Below are 25774 nucleotides of genomic sequence, written 5' to 3'. Positions count from 1 at the left end.
CTGAGGCAGAGATAGTAGACATGAGGATCAACATCCACCCCTGCCATGAACTGGGTCAAAGTGGTTGTTTATAAATAGTGTTCAAGCGTGGGCCGCTGGGCTGGGCCAAGCTCTGTGATGTCACTCAAAAGACCACTCCTTGCACAACTTCCTGTAGGAAACAATCACTGCTTGTCTAAAACCAAGCGCGGGTCCACGTCACTATCCCTGTGCATCGCTCCAGGGAAATAGCGCTTTAATCTGCCTTCTCGCAATCGCTTCACAGTTTAGCGGTGGTTCCCTCATCTGGGCGAGGGTTGTCTCAGAGAAAGAGATAACGTAAATCGAGACACCCACACATTTAATGGCTAAGTACATCATGGCCAAGCACATTATGAACTTTCTTTTGTTCTTAATGTATTTATGAACTGATATAGATGAGTGACATCACTCCTGCTCAGATGCTTGAAATTCACAAAAACACATTTATTTGGATATTTTGGTCCCTGGTTGTCTGTTTTAGCCACCTGTGTGAATACTCGTTTTTTTTTTTTTTACCATATATAATGTTCATAAATACATCCGTATGTATCCTACAGAACGTCATCTAATTTGCATAATTGGCCATAACCCTTGTGCATGTAATTTGAATGATTCCCCTCTCCCACCAGACGAGTCACATAATAATGTGTTTATGAGGGGGGCTAATGCGTAGTATTGAGTGTTAAACTTTGAAAATGGTGTTTGCAATTCCAGTCGGACAACACAAAGTCATCAGATAGACTCATCAACCTAACTGCAGACTTTCAAATATGCACACAGTGCATTACTTTAATTAAATAAACTGAATATCTTCATTTGATATGCATATAAGCTGGATATCAATAGTTTGTAGAGAATGGCATTACACACAAACTGGTAGTGGAAGGGGCACTTTCAAAGTAGATGGTTTCAAAATAATAGTTTTCCCCTAAACTTGCCAAATTCATCTGTGGCGGTTCAAGTTAATTAGTGGTAGGCCATCACTACAGAGAATACCAAACAAAAAATATTACTGCAGTGACTTGACTGTTTTTTTTGAAAAACTCTTGGTCTTATAGCTGAGGTCTGGAGATTTATACTGTAAATGCAAGCCAGCAGGTGGCGCCAAATTACTTCTGCCCAAGCGAGCTTTTCTCCCTGTCACTCTCACACACAGTAATGACAGAAAAAAATATATATTTTTTTTTAAGTGAAATCATATTTTATTCACCTTTATGTTTATGTATTTTTTTTCTAAAAACTGCTCTTTGAAAAAGAGGGGATTACTGTTTTGAGGACTTTGGTTAGCGTCCACCTCGGTTAGCATGTTTTTTGGTTAACGTCAAATGTTTCCGCTTCAGTTTGTATGCATTCTCCAATATGGTGCAGGTCTTGTCGTCGTGTGAGTCCAACTGCGTTATTAATGTATTTTTATCACGAAGCATCCTTCCTTGTTAACATCCTGACTTCTGGACTGGAAGTCGGCTACATTATGTCGCACATCTATTATGTCATCAGAGGTTCACTGTCAAAAATGTTAACACAAAACATGTTTTTCTAGTGATAAATGCATAAAAAAATTCTAAAAGCATATGAATATTTCAAGTTACGGTACTTTTACCTGCATTGAAGATGTAACAGTTCCCAAATACATGATGTGGCAGCGAGGTCAACTACCTTCCTGTTTTCCTATGAGCTGCTTCTTGATTTCACCTTCTTGAATGAAGTTAAAAGTGACCTTAAATGTTCATTTATCCCCTTCATTTATCATTTTAATATTTTTTTTCTCCATGTTATACTATAATTGTAAAACTATAAAAACATGTTGGCATTTTTGGCTTTCTGGAACGGATGAATTGGACTTACAATTATTTCTCATGGAAAACAAATTTGGTTGGCAACCGTTTTGGTTAGAGTCAGATCTTGTGGAACAACTGACTGATAACCACGGTTCAATTGCAATAAATGATATTTAACTTTTTTTCTCCCGCCTCCTGCGAGTCACGCTCCCATCTTGTCAGTTGATAGACAACTTGATATCAGATAGATAAACTAAAGGGTCAATCCCGAAGTGTTTAGCTGTGCATTGCATTCATAGCAGCATTTTCTCTTCAAATGCCATCGTACAATTATGTGTGTGTGTGTGTGTGTGTGTGTTTATTTATTTATATATATGTATATATATTATCCTGAGGAAAATTATCTTGTATAGAATTTGAAAAAGCAGCCCTAAAAGCAGAGAAACAAGTCCCGTGATGAAGCTCTGACTCTGTTGCTAAGTTACAGATGAGTCTTCTCCTATTTTTAGTGCCAAAGTCTACGATTCTTGTGCAAGAATATATTTTTATTAGAAGAATGATAATTGCGACAAAATGAATAGTTTTATGCCTTCTTGAACTCCAGTAATTAGACCTATCCTTTGGGGTTTGACAAGTACTTCTAAAAGGAATGTTATTTATTCCTAATGACTGAAGTGAACTGCTAGTCTGCACATTTAATGGAGCATTCATATTTTTTTGATACTGTGCTATGATTTATTGAGTTAAATGTCTCCATTAATGTGTGTTGCACTGATAATTCCAAGGTACAGCAGCGTCTTCCCCAGTCTCAACATGGCAGTGAAACGGCGGGAACAGACTCTGCAGGACTATAAGCGCTTGCAATCCAAAGTGGAGAAGTATGAGGAGAAAGAAAAAACAGGGCCAGTTATGGTCAAACTACATCAGGTAAAGTACATTAGAACTGACGCTCCACTTGATGGCGCCCTCTGCCTGCAGAGGAGCAGAGTTCACCTGCTCTTACATGTTGCACGCGTTGACGACGAGGGCGCATTAAGTGAGAAAAGACACAAATGCTGACTGGATATGAACAAAAATAGTCGAGCACATGCACACCATACATGTGCTCTCCTTCACCCACGCAAGCTAGCAAGCTCTCAAGTTGCGCCTTTTCAAAAAGGCACTGCTGCACATCTACAGGCACGCAATTGAGAATTGGAGACACACACACACACATATACACACAAGGCCATTACCAAAGCGCACACATTCAGATAGCGTTGCCTAAGCTATTGCCGCTAACACATCCTCACATGGAGATCCACCCACACACACTGAGAAAAGCACCGTCAGGGGAACAAAGACTTGAAGAGGCCCCTGCATCCCTGCCCTTTCAATCCCCATGCACTTAAAGAAATGATCCTAACAAAACATGCGTATGCCTTTTCATTATTCCAAATAAACTTATAGAGGTGAAGGGTCTATACTGTAATGCACAAGACGAAAACAATATGCTCTATTTTAAATATATCCTTTCTGCTCTTAATAACAATTCTCACCCTCTCGCATATTCATCGTGCCTTCCATAACGGGGTGCCTACAGTAGACTACCCACTAATACATTCACACACAGCTCTGTGGTCCACTCACAGCCAAGTCTGCCCACATTACCCACTCCTCCTCACTGTGGTCGTGATTACAGCCTTTTTTGCAGCTCTTCTCCGTGGGAATTAGGCAAATATCTTTCTCAACAACAAAAAAAGCTACACTTACCACACCTCATGTGGCAACTTTCTGAAAGTTAATATTGTTTCCATATCTTGTGACAATATATATATGTATATAACATGTAATTATATTTATTTATAATTGAAGGACACTTGTCAGAGGCTGACTTCATTCATGAAATGAGTTAAATAAATTTTATTTTTGGTGAATGGCTATATTCTATTATAATATGAAGGTTCTTTTAAAATAATACTTTTGTTCCTTTTTTTATATTTCACACAAAGTTCCTTCATACTGTTTATGGATGCATGAATATCCCCTATAGTTGATTTAAAAGTTTTGTGCTCTAGGGTTTCCAATGGGTAAAGAATTGACCAAAATAAAGAACATATTTTTGCACCCTTGTGAGGAAGTAGTAAATAGGGTGAGCAGAAAACACCACAAAATCTACTCCGGAAAAATTACATTTTCAAGGAGTAGGTGAGCACCAACAATGACGAGACTCACTGTACCACACTTTGAAAACCCCTGATCTATATTATGATCTACATATCCTTTGCAATATTGCAAACAATTGTTTTCTCAAAATTATGTCAAGCCCTTGTGGGAACACATGCTTTGTGTGTGGGTGTGTGTGTGTGTAACATTAATAATCAGCTGTGTTTTGTCCATGCCGGTCTTTGATTGTCATAAATGGTCTCTCTGGACACTTTGGTGTTAACATAATTTTAAATTTGGCAACACAATCATGCGACAGTGACCTTTGTTTTCTGTATAACGGCAGCGTGTGACGTTTTTGATGTTTTCTACCCTCCAGGCGAGAGAGGAGCTGCGACCAGTCAGGGAGGACTTTGAGGCCAAGAACAAGCAGCTGCTGGACGAGATGCCCAAGTTCTACCACAGCCGCATAGACTACTTCCAGCCCAGCTTTGAGGCTCTCATTCGGGCGCAGGTTAGTTTGTGTGGGCTTTGAACATCCCCACGCCTCCGCTCCACAAAGTTGTTCCGCCCTCTGACCGCTGGTCAAAGAGTGGAATGAGTCTGTGTTGTACTGTGTCTCCCAGCATGCCGCCTTTAACACGATTAACCCTGCAGTGGCGGCCCACACTGGAAGGCCTCATCTGTCTGGCTCCAGCGCCGGCCCAACCTGAAGCTTCTTTTAAAGCAGCTGGTTGAGTGCCTCCCCCACGCCAGAGCTGCCTGACCATGTCATTTCCTTCCTTGGGACGGCCACTGCCACACTCCTGATTAGCAAACGAGATTATGTCAGGCCAAATGACAATCATGGCATGCTCGGCTGGGCTTTGAACTTGCAGGACGTTGAGTGACCAGTTGACTGAGCATTTCTGCAGCCAATATATCAATGATCTCAATTTTTTTGATATCTACAACAGTAAAATCAATGCGTTTGCTGCATTACGCGACCGCACTGGAGGAAATATAATTCACCCATGAATGAGCAGGAACACACTTCCACTCCAACTCAGGCACACGTGGGTGGTCAGTGGACCTCCTCCCTGCTCAGGCCATCCTCCACTCCCTGCTCCTTTCTCCTCCACTCCACTCCATGCTGCTCTGCTCTGCTCCGCTCCCAGCAGCATCAGCACAGGCACAAAGGCTGCCTTTGTTTGCAGTCGTCGGCTCCACTGCCGCGACTGCCGTCCAGCGACTCTTTTTGGGACCTGCAGCCTGACCCGTCCACCTGAACACATGCAGATGAATTGAAACATTGTTGTGGTTTCTCTTCTCGCTTTCTTCTGCCACATGTGTGTTGTATTTGAAAAAGATTCTTAGTCGCCGTCCCCTGCCATTGTCTTTGTTTCCTGTAACTGTGCACATGAGCAAGAATTGATAATGGGGATTTACAGTACCGTGCTTCCATTTGATTTACTTTAGCAATACTATTATCACCATTTATATTTTATTACGCTCTTTGTATCGAAAAACTGCTTTTGATATATGTTAGAGTGGCGACCCCCTTTAGAGTATGTCCTTTATGTATACAAAAGCAGAGCCTGCCTCTCTTTAAAAATAATTACAAATAATTGTCTAATTCATCATTTCATTAAATTACATGAAATTATAAGTTAATAGTAAATTGACAACAGAAAATGTAATTTTGCTCAATTGCATTAAATTCTAAAATAACATATTTGCAATGTTAAATGTATGAAATATATGTTAGTACTTATATATGTATATGTTAATATAGTCAATTAAAAAAGTTAGCTAGCATGAAAAATGTGGAAACATCCTTAACTCCAATGGTGAAATACTGGCCTAATTGTCACACAAATGTTAAAGAAGCTGAGGCTCCTCCTTTTAGAATCGGTGTCACCTGAGTTAGCCGAGGTCACGCTTGATAGCCTGTATGATGGTGGCTGGGACTGACAATTCCACACAACATCAGGAGGCATTTGACTTTTGAAGTTCCGCTCTATGTCAACATGTGGGAAAGGGGTCATGAAGACATGTGGCCTAGTTTCCTAAATGACGAGATGATGCACAGCGGGAATGTCACACATGTTGGAATTCATGTTTTTCTTCAATGAACTCCCCAGCTCCCCACTATTTGCAGCACTCATGCAGCCCCAGACTATGACACTATCTTGCTCCTCGCTTTTGTAGCCAGCTATTTAGACAGTAACACTTGTGTGTTAAGTCATCCAATTGATAGTCAATCTATACTGCTTTACAAGGTATTGTACACCGACTACTCTAAAGTATACCCAGCATTCATTCCTAAAGTATTGTCTCTTGAGAAGATATAAAGTAGTTGCTGAAATGTGAGGGGTGATACATGTAGAAATATGTACTACCTACTTGTGGTGACTTGTGTGTGACCTGCATAACAAAGGTGGCACATATCCGACAGTGATGTCCGTTAGGCCCAGCTGTGCTCTGTTAGTGTACTGCGTGAGGAAATATTGTAACGTGTGGGTTTCAAGGGGGCTTGTACTTCCCAGTACCTCTCCCTCGGCCGTCTCCACTCTTGGTCTTGTAGTGTGCTTAAAGTCTATTAATCATCAAAGCCAGTCTCCCAGGAGCCTGACTCACCAAGTAATGGGAAGGAGCTGGGGTGGGAAGTGTCAAAAAAAAGCTTTCACCAAACACTCTGCGTCTTGTTCGGATTTGGGGGAGAGAAAAAGCCGGGTCATGAGTCATCTGATGGCGGGAACTTGCTTGATATGTCTAATCTCCTCTTGGTGGCTCTGAGGAGGAAGAGGAGGGGAGATCATCGCATCACATTTGACTTTTTGTTGTCTTTTTTAAAAATGTTTTTTTCCAGGTGGTGTACTTCACAGAAATGTACAAGATCTTCAGTGAACTGACGGATCAGATCGACCAGGCGGGCCTGACTGATGAGCAGCGGCAGAGGGAGACGGAGGCCAAGCTCAACGAGCTGCGTGCGCTCTCCATCGTGGCTGACGACTAACTGACTTAACTGACTGAGCCAACACCAGGAAGACACACTCTCCTTTCAACTAACTGATGTGGCATTAATTTCATTAGCGATCCTGACCGGACCTAGTAGGACGTAGTACACAAGGCCATTCGTACTTTGGGCGCAATTGTATGTTGTGGGTGTCAATAGGATTTTTTATTTTATTAATATTATAAATATTGGTGGTAATCATTAGCAATCAAATTCCAGTCAAAGACTGGGCTACATGCCCTGGCCAACCTCTTCCAGTCGTCCCAAAGAAGTGTACCAAACTAGAGTGCTCGCACTATCCAGATGTGCCAGACTTTGGGTGTGAAGACCTTGTGTGAGTACTCCCTACCTGAGTAGTACATGTCATTGTGTCTAATAATACGACTATGGATGACACTTTAAGAAAGCCATCAGCCAATACCATATTTTTGGCATCACTTCTTGTTTATCATCAATATGTTTCTTAGTTACTTTGTTCTTTGTGGTAGCATCCCAAAATGTTTACACTATGATAACATACTATATGTGGCGCTTGGGTTCATTATTACAAAAATCAAGTCTAGGGCGCCCTCTAGTGGGAACGCATCATATGCTTCCCACTTTTCTGTCTCCTATGTGTCAAACCATCCATCCTTTGTTGTGTGGTTGCTTGCAGTCAAACCATGAAGAACCTCACTAAAAAGTGTTGCACCCATCGCGCCAAAGATGGAAGTGTCAGCTGTCCTTGCACTCCGGTGTGCTGTCACACTACGACACACACGCCCTCTGCTTCCAGAGGTAAGAAGGTCACACTGGGTGTTTTTCCTACTTGATGTCGCTGGGCTCTCGCAGCAAACAAAATGTACAATCTGCTGTTTGAGGCAAAAGCAATTCATTGTCTTTGAGTTCGGCTTATAAGTTAATCATGATGTTTTTAAACAAATGAAGGTGTCTTTTGAGCTAATGAAGGGTTTTTCACTGAAGAGAAGAAAAATAATTAAGACTAGCCGTTATGAATATGAGCATAAAGTTTTTAAAATGATAATTTTCTCCTATTTTTTGGTAGAGTACTAAGATTTTTTTAAATTAGGACCTGTCACTCAATATTACAATTTTATTGTCACAATTGTATGTCCTTTTTCACAATTTAACAGATTAATACTTGTATCCATTCGTATGAAAATGCAATATCGGTATTGGAAACTTTCTCTTTAAAATGATTACTTTTCCAATAATATGGATTTTTGATCAATGGAATTTTTACAACTTAATATTACAACTTCATTCTCATGTTTATGTTCTTAAAATGACAACTTCAATCACAATGTGACTTAGTCACAGTCATTCTTACTCATTGCAGCATTAATTTTGTAATACTGCAAATATTGCAGTTTTATTCTGACATTCCAACTTTTGCCTGTAATAGAGTACAACTTATCATTTGTCTCAACCTTTCTGGTAAAATTGTCTACTCTCATAGTACAGTATTACATGATTGTGTTTAGATATGTCTTAGATATTATGTTTATACTGTAACGTCATTCTCATAACATTACAATATTATGATTTTTTATAATCTCATGACTTTTTGTCGTCAAATCTTTTTAACTGCATTTTTCTTACAGCTTTATATTTTCCAATTTTTTTTTGTTGCAAATCGTTGTGTTATCACATCACAATTCCATTGTTAACATGCAATCACATAATTTTCTTGTAGTATGTCTTGATTCTTATATTACAAACAAGATTTATCTCGTAATACAACTGTTTCTCATAGTGATGCTGACATTTTCCTTTATCTTCCGAACTACCTTGCACCCATTCTTATAGTTTCAACATTATGACCTCTTTTCCCCCTTCAAAATACAACTTCATTTCCTACAACTCCTATTTTTGTCAGTGTGGCCCTAGTTTTTAATGAAGTATCAGTTGTTTTTGTAACACCGATGAGTAAATCCTTTTAACAGAGGCTTTTATTCATTTGTATTTGTGATGTAAAATGTTAGGTGGCAATGTTTAGCCGTTTACTGCAAAATCAGAGAATAAATGATCAGGTGACATTCTTAAATGTGTTTGTGCTTTAGTGAGGTGAGTGTGTGATGACTGAAAAGATGACAAACAGGTCATAAATCTAACAATCTTTATTTGTGTTCAGCTTCACTGAACTAAATGAATCAGTAGTGTCCACTCATTAGAAGCGAAGCGGTATTTACAACACGAACATAGATGGCCGCTGCTAGATTTCAATGAATTAAGAAGCAATCAAAGCGATCATTGGGGAAACAAATGCATGAGACAGGAAGCCATGTATTTTTACAAACAAATCCACTTTCAAATAATGCAAATGTACAAAAGCAAGTGGGCTGCTAAGAGTACTGAAAACATGACATTATTATTGTGAATACCAGCTTTTGGTCCCATTAGGTTACAATAGTGTCGACTTAGAGTTAATACATTATATATGCACAAGAGGTGTGTGTGTGGATTAGTGCTATTCCCAAACACTTCCTGTTGTATGTTTATGCACCCGGAAATGTTATCCAGTCTGTTGGAGCCCCTCACAAAGTGGTCTTGCTGTACATGGCCTCTATCTGCTCCTGAAAGACTCGGCGAATGTCGGTACGTCTGCTCTTTAGGGTGGGGGTGAGGAGGCCGTTGGCGATGCTGAATGTCTCGGGATGCAAGTACAGATCTTTCACCTGCACGCAAACGGTATGAAAGCGTCAAGTCAGCCTGTAGTTATTTCACTAAGAAAAGTTCAAAAGACTCACCTGTTCAAAAGACTTAAGTCCTGCCTTCTTTCCAACTGCTTTCATGTCCTCCAACACTGCAGCCTTTACGTCCTATTGGAAGGACAGTTTGTCAATTCAAGTGGATTATTTAACGAGCAAACTGGAATATCTGCAATAGGCAACCATTTAAACTTACAGGATTTTGACACAGTTCTTCAACGCAGCCCACAACTCCTCGTTCTTTAGCCCAATCTATAAACACCTCAGGGTCGGGGACGACTATGCCTACCAGATAAGACTGGACACCGGACTAATCAGTTCATGAACAATACAAAATAGCCACTGTTTTATACAAATAGTGTGTGTATTATTATTATTGTCGATTGCATCACTGCATCATACTGACAGCTGTTTCTAATATTTTGGTAATATATTAAAATATTGGAAACAGGTCTCCCTGTAAAAAGCCAACTTTATTCCGTCTTGCTACCTGACATTAAATGAGGGTATGAATTTGACCTGGCAATTTTCTGCCTTCAGAAGCTCCTTGGACAAAGTCTATTAAAGCTGGAAATTGAACACTTATCTGTAGAAATGCTGAGAGAAGTTGGCGTGGTTGTCGGCCCCGAATTGTCCAACCATTGAGGAAGGAGTAATCGGAGTCAGAAAATCAGAAAGCCAGAACAAGAGTCTTAATTTCAATACCCAAGTCTCCTGTCCAACACCCTGTTGTGTTCAAAGCAACTGTCACTGGTGTTAACAACTTAACACAACCTAATTATCTGACTGTCATAAGCCGTCACTGTGTGAAAGCATACACATACACAGGGGTGTCCCACTTCAGTGGGTTCTGCGTGAAAGACACAGGTGAATAAATCCTGTGTCTACGCGTACGTCTCTGATGTTCCAATTTTGTGACATGTCTGTGTAAAAGTATATTCCATAGTGCCCGCACTGGAGTGTCATGTTTAACAACCGAGACTCCCGTGTCTGTTCTGATGCAGCCATTTTTTTTCAGACTCTCTGTGTGAAAGGTTAGTCCAGTATGATGCAGTCCAAGCACAATAGTAAACATACTGTGTTTGTGCAAGTGTCTGTATGTTCCATCAAAACGTGCACTACACCTGTAAACTATCTCCATGCACAAAGATCTGCAGCACAGGAACACAGCGCATGTAGACATTTTCTATCTTCTCCGGTGCGATATACTCTCCCTGGGACAACTTGAAGATGTGCTTCTTCCTGTCTATGATGCGCAGCGTCCCATTCTGGTGAACACATGGAAATGCATCATCAATACGGAAAGGGTACCAAAACAGAGTGGAATTCTACAAGCCATCATCATCATGGGTGAGATGTCCTACTAGGTACTTTCTTCAGAAGAATACCATTCATATTTAAACATGAAAGTTCTGTTTCCAGGAAGAACTACTATCTTCTGCAAACTGATGCTATTTTTTTCTCTTTAGCAACAATTACATTGGAACCCCCAAAAGTTCTACAATTTGGAGGTCCGAGCATTTCTTCCTGTCACTCACAGACATCAGTTACCTTGTGAAATACAGCTGAGACGCCCCGAGGAAAAGTGTCTCAAAGATTGACCAAGTTATCACAGCTAAGCTAGGAATGGAATGACCTAACTATGGAACAGGAAGAACACAATCTTACAGGAAGCCACTGGCCCACATCTCCACTGTGCAGCCAGCCGTCACTGTCCAAAGCTTCGGCGGTCCTTTCAGGGTCCTTCAAGTAGCCCCTGAAGACGCAGGGACCACGGATGCAGATCTGATAAGGAAAACGGGAGAATGAGTGAGGAGAAGTGTCATCACACATGTTAAGCTCACCTCTCCTTCTCCGTTCTTTGCATAGTAGTTCATGTCAGGGATGTCCACCACCTTCACAGTAGAACAGGGCAAAGGAGCGCCAACATGTCCTGGGAAACACACAAATGTGACCGCGGCAAAAGCCTTGCTAGCGTGCAAGTCCAGAAGACTAACCTGCGCTCCAGTCGCCCGGCATGGAGAAGGTGCACCCTGCTGTGCACTCCGTCTGGCCATAACCTTCAAAGATGAGGCAGCCCAGCGTGGCTCTGAGGAAGGACAGCACGGTGGGGGAGATGGGTGCTGATGCAGTCAGGGCAAAGCGCAGGTTTCCTCCAAAAGTGGCCTTACAGAGACAAAGCCAAAGCGTGACGCTTTACCAACACGGGTCTGAGCTGAATCCTGCTTCAACAGCAAGTAGACCATATTTTCCCACCGACCTCCCTGAGCCAAAATCTTTCAGTGGCTTCTCACTTGCCAGCGTTGCACGCTTGTCCAATACACTCCCACAGGCTCAATATGCTGCGCTTGCTATTGGCACCGCTCGCTTGGAAGAGCTCAGCCTCTCCTGCAAACTTCTCATATCACATTGTGGACTCTCTGCAAGCTGCTTGCCTACTTCTGTGTGCCACTAAGTACACAGAAATCCTCCTCCAGGAAACTACTAAATATCTTCTTAAAGACAAGATAGCCCATCATTAGTTTGAGGCTTTACTTCTCAGCTGATTTTAAGGGTTTTAATTTGATTTTAAGGCTAAAATTTGAACAATTAAAATTCATAAGCATTGAAAAATCATTTAATAGGAGCCAAGTCGAGTGGTTAGCGCGCAGACCTCACAGCTAGGAGACGAAGGTTCAATTCCACCCTCAGCCATCTCTGTGTGGAGTTTGCATGTTCTCCCCGTGCATGCGTGGGTTTTCTCCGGGTACTCCGGTACTAGGTTAATTGGCGACTCCAAATTGTCCATAGGTATGAATGTGAGTGTGAATGGTTGTTTGTCTATATGTGCCCTGTGATTGGCTGGCGACCAGTCCAGGGTGTACCCCGCCTCTCGCCCAAAGACAGCTGGGATAGGCTCCAGCACCCCCCCGCGACCCTCGTGAGGAAAAGCGGTAGAAAATGAATGAATTGTTTTTATTATATCATTGTGGCGCTTAATGTGCTCTGTTGAAAGTACAAAGAGGAAAACGGAGATAAGAGTGCCATATGTCATAATAGTGTTATTTTTTTGTTCCCTTTAGTAACAGAGCACAGCGGATACACCACTGGCCACATCATTAGGTACACCTGTATCAAAAATGGCAAATTGTTGTTTTTCCTTTTTGTTTTCCCATTTTCTACCTCTTCACAAAATAGCGTTTACTACTGCCAGCAAGCAGACAAGCTTGTCCTGTAGGTGGCAGTAACGGCCAGCATCTTAATAATAAATGCTAATGTTGATTCGGATCGGCACCTAAAAATAATCATGATTCTAATCAATCAATGATTACAGTTTTATGACAGTTGGTCAAGTCGTTTTTTGAGTTTTCAGTAGGAAGCTAGAGACCAACATCTTTGATACAAATCAATAACAGTAGAAAGAGAATTTGAGCCACTGACCTGAATCTGGTTGAAGACCAGTTTGTCCCAAAGACTGTTGTTGCGTACGACGCCGCTGCTGAGCTCCGCCTGCTTTCTCTTCACGGCGTAGCGAAGCAACACTCGTCTCAGCGGAGACGTCACAGAGCCCAGAATCTGTACAGGTGAAAAATGGCGAGGGGAAGTCGGTAGCGTGTGTGAGCATGTGGTATTTAAAACCCACCTTGTCGTAAATGCGATTGAGCAAACGAGGGACAACGGGAAAGAAGGTGGGCTTCAGGGTTTTGATGTCATCCATTAGAAGAGAAATGTCTCCTTGATAGAAGCCCACCCGAGCTCCATGACAGAACATGGACACCTGTGACAAGAAGAGGTTGAATTTAACTTTAAAGTTATTTTCAAGTCATCATTTTGACAACCTCGATGAACGTTCTCAACACCTGTTTCCATGCCAGTGTTGCTGGAGGAGATGTCACATCTAATAGAATGTTTTTCCTCTGGAGACTGAACCAACAGCCCCCTCTGCTGGTTGCAATCATGTACTGCACTACATTTTGACTATTAATCCTATTAGACATTAACCCTCCTGTTCTCCATGGGAAACTCAGATTTTGTCCTTCTTGTTGCAAGAATTTACATTTCCCACTGTTCTGATCTTAAGAGGTTCTAAGTAGAGCTTCAAAATGCAAAAATATGCACAAAAAATTATCAATTAAAATGATCAAATTCATTAATTCATTAATTTTCTACCGCTTATCCTCTAAAAATCATTTATTGCAACCAGCCGTTTTCCGCCTTTCAGTCGATGGATGCCTCTTACAACATCTTCACACAGCCGTTTAACGCCCCTGCACAACCTGAAACTCCATTGTTCCATTAACGTTGAAAGCCATCAGGAACATCAATGGTACATTTTGTCCTCATCAGAGAAACTTTCATCCACCTTTCAATGTCCCATGTTTGGTGATCTCGTGCAAATTCCAAACGGGCAATTTTGTGGCGTTGAAGGAGACCAGGCCTTTGATTGATGGATAGATGGATAGATGGATAGATAGATACCATCTAATGGTTATTATTGGACTGCACTCAGTACCAGTAAGAACATTCATTCAGACAGAGGATCGTTCATCAGCTGATGAACAGCCTACTTCGCTTTCATGCTCATTTGGAATAAATTTCTGACTCAACATTTTTGTCCCCCATCCCTGTCTCCCAATTCGAAACTCTACTTCGATCATCCTTAATATCCAACAGTGCAAAATGGCAATTCTTGCGATTTTACAACTGGTCTTAAAATTATGATCAGGAGTTTCATTTCCCGCCCGGTAGTGCCGCAGCTGTCGTCAGTAAAGTTACTTTCAAAATAAAATATTCCTGTATGGCGGGATGCTGGAGGAAAGACCAGAATTTGCCTGGATTTTCTGGAAAATGTTCCTTCTATTTAAAAGCAAATATTGACAACTATGCAGGAATCAATTCCACACAATGGATACCACCTGAATCATTCTTTCAAACATGTGGGCCAGCGGCAGGTAGGAGATGGAAATGTCTTCTTGTCGTATGTCCATGGAACCCTGGTAGAGAAAAAAATGAGTAAAAATCTAAAAAAAAAAAAGAGTTTCAGGTATCGAGGGAGAGATGAATCCACACAGGCAATCAACCATGGTGTTTTTTTCCCTCCAGCGCCCAGACAGCAGACTCAGGCAATTAGTTTAAGTAGCTTGGCAGCCACACAGCCAATCAAACACTCAGTTAATCATACCATTACACACAGCAGGGAGGAAAACAGACAAAGCAGATGTGAAGTTATGTCAATGAGAGCAAAACAGACCTCCAGGATCTTAATGACAGAGGAAGTGTTGGAGACGATGTTGCCGTGGGTGATCATGGCTCCCTTAGGCTTGCCTACATATAAACAAACAAAGGCATTATTTAGTTTTAGGGAGCCATAAAGGCGCTTTAAGTGGGTAAGCCTGCCCTAATGTGAGCAGAGGATGATTAGACTTGTAGAAAGATCTGACGTTACCTGTGGTTCCACTGGTGAAGCAAACCACGGCCAGATCCTGAGGCTGGGGTGGCTACAGTGGAGGGAAATGGAAGAATATAAAAACAGACAACCTACGCCCTTCATTTAGACCTTTTGTACCAGTGACTGATACAGTATGGCCTGCAGATTACCCCATCAATATATAATTAGTACATGGCTATGGAGGGCCCCAATGACTAAATATGCCCCTGCATGCAGCCACGCTACTCTCCATATGGATGACGTTGGTACTGTAACATCTACCCAAATGTTGTAAGTGTAATAGATGCCTGCCAATGTGGCTGTGTGGTTGTACACTTGGAAACCTCACTCCCTGAATATGAATATGAACAGTTTGAATATGAATAGTTTTCTACTGATATTTTTTCCACCTTTACTGCCATGATGCATATTCAAAGTAGCCCATATTGGAGAAAAAACGGGTCAATGGAAACACAATGTAAATCCATTATTGGACCGACAATTAAACTCACCACAGGATCTTTAAGGTTCTGCCTTCCCAGCTCCTACAAATCAAATCAAAGTTCATTTGTAGAACACCTTACAACATCCCAATGTTGCCCATGTTGCTGCACAAGAATGAAAATGTATTACAATAAATAAGACCAGGGTAAAACTGAATAAAATATAGTGTAAAATAATATAATAAAATACGAACAGGAATAGATGCACATGTACAGAATCTCTATCTAAAAATGATATTGATATCTGCCGTTTTTTTAAGGTGTTTATTCAAAAAAATGTAGTTGTGTGTCCACACGGTCTGCTCACCATAAGCTGTGCCAGTTTGAGAACCTCCACTTGGCAGCTTCTGGCCCTCTCCAAGAAGGCCTTGCTGAAATCGTTAAAAACAACCAGGCAGGAGAGCTTGGGGGCGTTGCCGTTTTCCTTGTTCTCCAACAGAGAGACGGCCTTCTCCTCGAGGTCGCAGACCACCAGAGAGATCTCAGCTACAGTCCACCACATAAAACTCAAGGTCAGTTCAAATGATAGCGAAATGTCATAACTTGACAGATCCAATTTCAGAAACAAGACAAATGGACCTTTACTTCCTTGAATATGTGCTGTTGTGTGTGTTGTCTACATGCAGGCATGCTTCTCACCAAGGTTGAGGATGTGGACCATGGCTTCCAGTCCCAATGTGTCATATAGAGGAACCACAACCATGGAGTACGTGTAGCAGGCCAGCTCTGTAATGATCCACTGTCACCAGCAGAGGGAGACTGGTCATCATTTTCACACATCAAAAGTCAACTACAGTATTAGCCAAAGCAAACAAAGACACACTGGGTAATTAGCAAGAATGTTTTGAAGCTGATCTAATCCAAGCAAATAGTCTTGCCTGTCAGGTATATTAATAATTATTAATAAGACATGCACGATTAATACCCGTATAAAGACACACCTTCACTGCTTGCGGTCCGGTTCCATCCATGTACCAGTAATCATTTTGCTATAAATCAATGGTGCTTGGCGGAGTGCTTTTCTAGTTATACATTTAAAGTATTGATTTGTTTATGACATTGAAATAATAAATATTAATACAAATATGATTATGCCGAAAACACATTCTTGTCACATACTCATTGAATTAAAATGTGCCAGTGCTTTCATCAAAAGTGCTATTCTGTAAAGTCTTTCTGTAGGCCTATGATGCATTTCACCAGACATGTTAGCCTTTCATACGTTTATTGCAGGTACAGCAAGACGATAGTGGCTAAAATGTAAATCCTGAATATAAATACTACTTTCTCCATTCTACATGTAGCTACAGTATATTCCATCCATCCAAAGAAGAGACACATACCTCTGGTCTGTTCTGAGCAAATATACCAACAAACTGCTGAGGGTTGGGCTTGCAGCCTTTAGCCAACAGACCAGAACCCAACAAATGTGCTTGCTCTGCCACCTAAAGGATCCAAAGACACATTGCTTGAAGAGGTTGTAAACGACAAAATGAACTATGTGGTTCAAAAACCAAAAATGTGAGACCTCAGTGTAGGATATCCACTGGTAGGGTTGCTTTGGCTTCCTGAAGCCAAGACATGGCCCATTTCCTGAAAAGCATCACGCATGAGAAAAGTTTATACAAGAAAGTGACCATCGGAATTGTGGCCAAAAAGTTCAATATAGGTTTCATTAGATGTTTTCCTAATGAATACATTTGTATTCTTCTTTTATAATTTCTCTACAATTCCAAAAGGGTAGTTTGGCAGGAAAACACCACCAGAAGAACACCATACCCACAGTGACAGTACTATGCCACATCTTTTGTACACTATGGATTTAGGCGGCTGCACGGCGGACGAGTGGTTAGCGCTAGCTAGGAGATCTGAGTTCGATTCCACCCTCTGGCATCATGCGTGGAGTCTGCATTTTCTCCCCGTGTATGCGTGTGTTTTCTCCGGGTACTCCGGTTTCCTCCCACATTCCAAAAACATGCTAGGTTAATTGGCGACTCCAAATTGTCCATAGGTATGAATGTGAGTGTGAATGGTTGTTTGTCTATATGTGCCCTGTGATTGGCTGGCGACCAGTCCAGGGTGTACCTCACCGTTTGCCCAAAGACAGCTGGGATAGGCTCCAGCACCCCCCGCGACCCTCGTGAGGATAAGCAATAGAAAATAAATGAATGAATGCATTTAGGCTAGGAAGGCAGGCTCTGTCATTGCCACTGAGCCGGACAGCCTGACATCTCTGGCAAAGCTGAGGAGACTTAATTCATTAAATCCCAGCCATTTTTTTTAAAGCCGTCCAATCCACTTTTGATGATTTTGACAGATTTTTGAAGGCACACAGAATACTGTATTCTAGGGCTATACAGACATGAGACAAGAAACGACCCTTTTATGTTCTTCATTCATCAGCAAGTTTAAGTAAATATCAGTACTCTGCAAAAAAAATTGAAAAACTTTTGTGTGGTTGTTTTACACTAAAATAATGTTTTTTACAACACCATGAACTATTTACAGTTTTCACATTTGGAACTGAACTGTACGTGCGTTTGCATCTTAAAACTGCGCCAACTGCTTTCTTTTATTGTAGAGCTGGGTCATCACCTCTTTTTGCCTTCATTCATTCATTCATTTTCTACTGCTTATCCTCACAAGGGTCGCGGGGGGGCTGGAGCCTATCCCAGCTGTCTTCGGGCGAGAGGCGGGGTACATCCTGGACTGGTCGCCAGCCAATCACAGGGCACATATAGACAAACAACCATTCACACTCACATTCATACCTATGGACAATTTGGAGTCACCAATTAGCCTAGCATGTTTTTGGAATGTGAAACCGGAAAACCGGAAACCGGAGTACCCGGAGACAACCGTCTCTTTTCTTGTTTTGTTTAATTTTTTTGAATGACGTATGTATATCTATATATCAGCAATGGCTGCTGGCGAGTAAATAAGATGATTAATAGGTCATACCTGCAATCCTCAGGCCCCTCTGAAACATGTCATAAGCCGTCCTGGTGTCGTCAAAATAGAACTCCAGCAGCGTGTCATCTTGAAGAAGAGCTGACCGCCTGCAGGTGGGATCGCCCTACAACAACACACTACGGTAAGATACAAGAGCAACACTCACACTGAGATGCACACAGGAATTCAAAACAAAACCCACATTGACAGCTATAGACTGGGCTTGAAGGTCACACGGAGGACGCATGGGGCGTGGACGGGTCACCAGCCAGTATGCGGTAAGGGATGCCAAGGCTCCTAAACCCAGAAGGGAGGACGAGGACAGATATAAGGACGACAGTAAGGACGAAGGCGCAGATGGCAGCAGACTCCTGTCTTCCTGTGATTCGGAAACTTTGAGTCCCACGTTGGATCGAAGCGACCGTAACCAGTCGGAAAAATGCATGCTGAAAGAGAACAAACAGACAAATTGAGGAGATTGGCATTTATCCATGTCAAGACATTCGCCGTTTCCAATGTCTATTCCAACAGAGTATCTGGTTACAATACAGAGAGATTCAGGTATTCAGGCCAGAGTGGTGACCCTGTCCCACCCCTGTCCCAGCTTTCACATAGTCCTTATCCCACCTCTGTTACAATGCTGCTACTACCTCCAAAGGCACTACTTTTTCTTTCCATTCCAGGTCAGCGCCATTGATTGAGTATGTTGACAAGGGGAAGAAAAGCTGACTTTGAGCAGCGGGGTGAAATGGGTTAGTGAATATGAAACTTTACTTCCTCGTGCCAATTTTCCAACATTCCCTTTCACATAGGCAGCCTCCTGGCTCTGCTCTGGTTCTGATACTACCTAACTACCTACCACTGACAGGGACAGGAGGAAAAAAAACACTTCTAATAGGCAGTGCTATTGCTTTCAGAGAGGGCTTTCAACAAATGTCAATTACTGTTTCCAAAGTGCTCCTGTTTCCTCCCACATTCCAAAACGTGTCCAAAATTGGTGACTCCAAATTGTCCATAGGTATGAATGTGAGTGTGAATGGTTGTTTGTCTATATGTGCCCTGTGATTGGCTGGCGACCAGTCCAGGGTGTACCCTGCCTCTCAGACAGCTGGGATAGGCTCCAGCACCCCCACGACCCTCGTGAGGATAAGCGGTAGAAAATGAATGAATGAATGTTTCCAAAGTGAAAAGATCATATATATGATTCATGGAGGACTAAGGAAAAGGAAAAAATAGGCTGAATATTTAATATTATTAATATTATAAATAAATATAAATATTATATGAATATTTACAGTACATTTTTGAATGAAATGATGAATTGATTACAAAAATACTTGTCGATTCATTGGATAAATCAATTAATCTTTGATTCAGTCAGTATTCTGGACTTTGGAGCAAATGTCCTCGGTTCGAATCTCCACTAGTAAGCATTATTGGTATTCGTCAGGAAGGCATCTGCAATTTAAAGTGCTCAAGCCAAAGTCAGTCAGTATGCCGGATCAAAAGATCCGCTGTGGCGACTCCGAAATCACAACACAACAAAAAGCTGAAAGAAACAAATAAAAATCTAATATCATAATCACCAATTCACTGATTAGCTGTTGCTCTCCACGGGAGGAAAAGTGAGTCCAGAGTATTAAACTCAACACCTCCATTGCAACATCCCATCAATGCACAAAGTCTGACATTCATACAGTACATGTCAGGGAGTAACTACTAGCAATCTTCTATTTTCCGTGTGTGTGGTATCTCTTAGTTTTACTATTCTTACTGTACTGCGTTGGAAAGTTACAGTACTGTCCTAAATACCTGTAACTCCAGCCAAAAACCTATTTCAGAGGAATTACATAGATACACGCAGGAAGCACGTTATATGGTAATGTGTACTGTGTTTAGTTTCATTTACATCAAGGGTCTCAAACTCAATATACCCAGGGGCCACTGGAGCTAAGGTCTGGGCGAGGCTGGGCCGCATCAGGTTTTCCAAAAAAAAAACAAAAAAACGCATTTATTAAAAACAGAAAAATTTACTTTGCTTTGGTTCCAATTTTCTACAAGAAAAGCTCTGATAAAACATTCCACTGTTCTCAAATATCTTAGTTTTTATTTTTCTACACAAAATAAGATCAAGAATAAAGAAAATCAATCAACCAGTAATAAATAAATATAAAAATAATAAAACGGCAAATAATTAAAAATTAAGAAACCATATATAGTTGGTGGGTAGACAAATATTTTATTTCAAATTAAAATTAACAAAGCATTATTAGAGCCCTGTAGACATGACAAAACACATGCTAACTCGCAAACTAGAGAGCTAGCGACCTAAACGGTAGCCTCCAAGTTATTTACTTTAAACTTGAAAAGCCAAAAACTTACCACTTCCACACGGATAGGGAGGATAACTATTAACAGTTATTTAACCTTTAACATGAACATTAATCAAACGTAATATTTTTTTTGGGTACATGATACCATACAGCATCCATATCAAACTTGCACGGGCCGCACTAACATTAAACTTTCATATCAAGGCGGGGGCCTCAAACTAGTGGCCCGCGGGCCGCGTGTTTGAGACCCCTGATTTACATTTTCAGTTCATTTGGAGCTATTTATAAACACACAGTATATTACATGCATATTGACATTATATATTATCATGTCATGTGAATAAAATGGGTGAAAATGGATCTATTTCAGACATGTTGCAGTAATCATGATTAATTCACTGTGATTAATATGACTAAAATGTTAATGGTATTATTTAATCCTGACTCTGTCATGATTAGTTTTTTAACTATAAATTGAAAGTGTTTTTGCTCCTCCAGCAATCTTCCATGTTGACTCTCATCATCATACAACCAGCAGAGGGAATAAAAAACAATGTTCCACTTGAGAACCTAAACTCCTAGTCTGAGGAGCTCAGTTTAAAGAGCGGGTCCCGCTGGGACACACACTTGGCACAGCACAGTTCGAAGAAGGGAGGGGTTGCGCTGGCACGATGCACCCTCAAGTTACGCTCAGTCACTCTTCTCCCCAACAAGGGGAGTGCGTCTCTCCGTGTATGCAGTTGTGAACGTTTGGTGGTGAGGGGGAGGACTAGTTGACAGCTCCTCCTCCTCTAGCACCCTTTCACCATGCCAGAAACATTATTGTTCATATTGAATGTCAGTGACAGACGACGACACAGAGGGAGGGAGCATGGGAAAGAGACGAGCACATTAAAAAAACCACAACATTTGACAATATTTACTCACAGGTAGCGTCCTTCATGAACACATATACACCCCTCAACCTTTCACCTACTTTGCTCCTCCGTCCCCAGTAGGAGAGTGGAAGCATAAATGAGAAGAAGTGAATTCTTTTGAACCAGTCTGATGCAGCATGGCTTCCCTCTACGGGCAAAATGGGGCCAAAACTCATCTTCGGTAGATAAATATTCCATCAGAGACATCCATTAAATGTAATGTAGCTGCTTAGTAGCCAATTCACACCTCGGCGTGTAACAGAGCAGATGGAGAGCCACAAGTGCCTCCCATGGCACCATAAAGGAGAAGTGAAACATCAAAAAAAAAAATGCCAGTTGAGGATGAAGAGAACTTCCTGCAGCATCCACCGCCCCATCCCCCCTATCTGTCCACTGCTGCCCCCACTCTCCCTTTCCCATTCATGAAGACTATTGTCAAGACTAGACAGGCACCATTATTGTGGCACAGCACTGACTGCCTGGAAGACCTGAGACAAAAGAAATATAGTGAAGGAAGGAACCTCACCAACATCACAAGTCAGCTTCACAGTCTGAGAAGTGACATTTACACAGTCATGCAAATCAAATATACTCAACATTTCATTTATTTTTACTTCAACCAATCAGTTCCAACTTGAAATAGTGTTTGACGTACAAACACTAGAGCTGTATTAAATATTATACTGAGTTTACAGTGCTTAACTTCTTTTTACACTTGTGTAACAGTTGCTAATAAAAAAGCCACCTTAAAAATATCATGGTACCAGTGGTTGAGCTTTTTCAACACCTCTAAAATTATTAGGCTTGCCAAAGACAGTAATTGTACTGCATTATCCTTCATCTGAGACCTTATAGAATCCCAGTGACAGCAGGCACCATGTAAATAACATAAAAGCTGACAAATGACACTGGTGAGTGCAGAAAAGCACAATAAAAGCAAAGAATGCAGCACTGGAAGCAGACATAAGAGCTCAAGGCAGCACGCAGGTCTGTGCACATCCACTCCTCAGTCATGACGCATCCATGAAACAGCAGCACGGAAGCCATTGTAGTTTTTATAAAAGACTGTTACAATTGCAATTGTGATATGTCGTTGACTTATTGTATTATTATTTACACTTACCAGGTTTCACATCAAATTGGGAATGAAGCACCACCGCCGCCCGCTATCTCTTTGCAAAGCAAGGCACAATTTTAATCTGATACTTTTCTTAACTGTGCACACAGAAGCTCACTTGGCTGAGATGCTGATCATAAGATAACAATGTTTAGCTCCCAGTAACACAAACAGGTTTCTTATGTTTAAGGTCCTCCCTTTTCTAGTTCAGGAAAAGCAGATATTTGAAGACAGCGGCCTGCTGGTACACTAGTACATCTTCCATACATACATTGCAGTGTTTAAAATACAGTCCATAATCATTTGAAACTATTTTACCTGAGTTTTATCCTTGAGTTACTTCTATTGTTCATGCACTTCCCACGTCACAAATCAACATGTGTTTTCTCTCTCACATTTAGGAATTCAAGTTTTTGTCTCCTTTTTTCCTCCTGTGACCTTGTAACCCGCCACCTCAGCTCCCCTCCACCACAGCCTAAATTGCAGTGGAAACATTGAACAGCACAGTTCATTCCTTCAGCTGTAGCTTTGGTACACCGGCCCCCACCTCCCTAGTCCCCCATGTCACCTCCTGTCGCTTTCTGGGTCAGGGGGAGGAATTCCCCAGCATTGCCCTCATTGTCAGTCAGCTACTGTGCAGCTTGTGCATTCATGTCACCCCCGCATTTATTACCTGCATGTAGTTCATGTTGATTGATTGACCTTAAGAGTAGGTTAAATGGGGCATGTTCTGGGAGGGTGTATGATCATTTGTTTAGATTTGGAGTGGGACTTTTCTTACTTAATGTATACACTTCTGGTGTATATTCTTCTTTTCTGGTTGTTCATTTGTTAGGGAAAATACACACTTTTACAGTGGCAACTTGACAACAACAGTAGTTCACTTTCCAAACTGTCTTTTACACAAACTTTATCACTTTTTCTTAGTCTGGCGACTTAAATGGCATGGAAGTATGACACCGCGAGTTTTCAAAATTCAACTTTTATTCAGTCAAGAGGTGTATTAATGTCAGACACACTGTGCTGCTGTGTGTCCATGGAGGTGTGGAGAACCACAGCATTGGCCGAGAGAAGCCAACAGGTGCAGATTCAGAAAAATCTAGATTTCTAATTCTGTGTGGGTTATTGTGTGTAGCTGCTCTATGGGAGCTCACAACTCAACACAAAGGGCCGAAAAATAGCATAATAGCTCCTCTTTAAAACAGGGTTATTTCAGAACAGATTCAGCCGTGCCTCTCTCGCTCTCTCCCTCCTACTGGCTGCGACTTCTGTCTCCAGCATTGCTCCACCCACAGGGCCATCTGATTGGTTTAAGCATGCCACAGCACGCGATGGAGCCAAGCCAGAAAATGTAATAAACGTGCCAGTATTCCACATCTACATGAACTACTATTAACGTCACAGTGAGCAGCAGAATAACGCAAGAGCGGAGTAAACAGCACCAGTACGCTAAGATGATGGCTGAAAACATTCAGGAGATATTCTATGTTTTTATTTCACTTTACAAGAGTTGCTGATGAGCTTGCTAACTCCCTTGTACTTTTTGTAGTATCTGAACTTAAACTTGAACTTATTCTGCTCATTTTCAACCCTTGAGTTGTGGACTCCAACAGAGCAGTAACACATGATAACCCGCAAAAACAAAGCTTTCTAGATCTTCCAGAATCTGCACCCATTCCAGCTGTATTTCCCTGGATTTCCACAACTGTCTGTTTCAATTTGTTCCACCCACATCCTGCCTCCAGACACATCAAAGTGAGCCGGTGTTGGAAAAAAACTCTGTAAAACTCTGAGTGTTCAGAGCATCCCAAACTTCTTTCAAGGCTCACTTCCAACTGCGAAAACCTCTTTATCTGAAACTTTGGTATCGTTTAACACGATAATACAACATTCTAACTACATTTATAGATCGGAAAAGTGGAAAAACATAATAGGTCCCCTTTAGAACAAAGACAAATATAACTTTATTTACTGTGGAAACATTTCAGGGAGCTATTTATTTAAAGTATTATGAACTTCTAAGACGCAACCCCACCCTTCTCATGAACTTCTCTATTTGTTTGTTTAAATTAACAGCTAAAAACCAAGATAAATGTTTGTATTATTCAACATTTTAAAGCAATTTTTGGTGTTACTTTATGTTGTATAGTTGCACTCAGTGTTTTGCACCACAGAAAAGTACAGCCATAATAATATATACATAAACATATTTTGTTCAATGAACACCTCTCAAAACTGAACATTGCTATATTTGTAAAGGCAGGTGTCCTTCTCATCGGTGACAGCATTAAGTGATGAAATTAATCAGTTTATCAAGCTTTTCAGCCGCTCCGCATGTTTTGTTTGTTTGTTTGTTTTTTATGTGACGCGACAGCCTCAACAAGCCACTGCAAGCAAAGCAGCCTAACTTTACTGAGCATTAGCTTACTGAGAAAAATAAGCCTTGGCAGGTGCGCAAACACCGAAGATGAGAACTAAACAACAAGAAAACAATGAAAAGTAAATCACCTGTTAGTTTCGAACGCTGCCACTGATGACTAGGCGATCCCCAACTACTTTCCGTTCAGCCATCGGAATCTATTCATAGTCAAGGTTCGTGCCTATCATCAACCGTTTCCTGTGATAACCTTCAAATTAAACATCTAATTACGCAAACTGGATGAGGTTTTTTTTATGTGTTTTGTTGACGTATTTCTATAAATATAATAAATAGGAGAATACAAGGAAACCACAAAGATAAATATACAGTTCATAAAATTCGGGTGTTTCTTTAATCGTACCCGAGTTTATTGTGACATCACAATCCATCACTTTCTGTTTACGCTAATTAGCTTCATCTACACTGGCAATCTGTTAGCTCTAAATGTCCACGAAATTGACCTCACTTCTATT

The 25774-nt window shown here is 41.2% G+C and overlaps 2 protein-coding genes across 2 annotated transcripts in view; one reads left to right on the top strand and one right to left on the bottom strand.

The window, feature by feature from the left end:
- Positions 1–8989, top strand: part of bin3 (bridging integrator 3) — a 30864-nt gene extending 21875 nt beyond the window's left edge. Inside the window, exons 7-9 of the mRNA XM_058069836.2 lie at positions 2585–2726; positions 4324–4458; positions 6796–8989. Of these exons, the coding sequence (XP_057925819.1) occupies positions 2585–2726; positions 4324–4458; positions 6796–6942 (424 nt within the window). The 3' untranslated portion in view covers positions 6943–8989. The remainder of the gene's footprint in view (positions 1–2584; positions 2727–4323; positions 4459–6795) is intronic.
- Positions 8990–9208: 219 nt separating this feature from the next.
- On the bottom strand, positions 9209–25515 carry acsl2 (acyl-CoA synthetase long chain family member 2). The gene is made up of 20 exons (XM_058070812.2): positions 25391–25515; positions 18718–18961; positions 18525–18639; positions 17092–17156; positions 16907–17008; positions 16203–16302; positions 15871–16049; positions 15573–15605; positions 15079–15130; positions 14884–14957; positions 14549–14626; positions 13276–13410; positions 13074–13208; positions 11651–11819; positions 11498–11586; positions 11322–11438; positions 10778–10921; positions 9850–9951; positions 9693–9764; positions 9209–9620 (listed from the first exon to the last, which is right to left on the bottom strand). Exons 2-20 carry the CDS (start codon positions 18958–18960, stop codon positions 9480–9482), a joined length of 2145 nt encoding a protein of 714 aa, XP_057926795.2. The 5' UTR covers position 18961; positions 25391–25515; the 3' UTR covers positions 9209–9479.
- Between the last annotated feature and the right edge of the window lie 259 nt (positions 25516–25774).

This window comes from Doryrhamphus excisus, linkage group LG3 (genome assembly GCF_037039965.1).
Source record: "Doryrhamphus excisus strain RoL-2023G ecotype Guam linkage group LG3, RoL_Dexc_Guam_v1.1, whole genome shotgun sequence".
Classification (NCBI taxonomy): Eukaryota; Metazoa; Chordata; class Actinopteri; order Syngnathiformes; family Syngnathidae; genus Doryrhamphus; species Doryrhamphus excisus.
The sequence above is the reverse complement of the archived record's forward strand: the minus strand, read 5'-3'. Positions and strand labels throughout refer to the sequence as shown.

Coding starts and splice junctions, on each gene's coding strand:
- acsl2 (XM_058070812.2), bottom strand. CDS start 18,960: ATGCATTTTTCCGACTGGTTACGGTCGCTTCGATCCAACGTGGGACTC. Junction 14,958..15,078: donor CTTCACCAGTGGAACCACAG/GTAACGTCAGAT, acceptor GTTTATATGTAG/GCAAGCCTAAGGGAGCCATG. Junction 11,587..11,650: donor GCCGGGCGACTGGAGCGCAG/GTTAGTCTTCTG, acceptor TGTGTTTCCCAG/GACATGTTGGCGCTCCTTTG.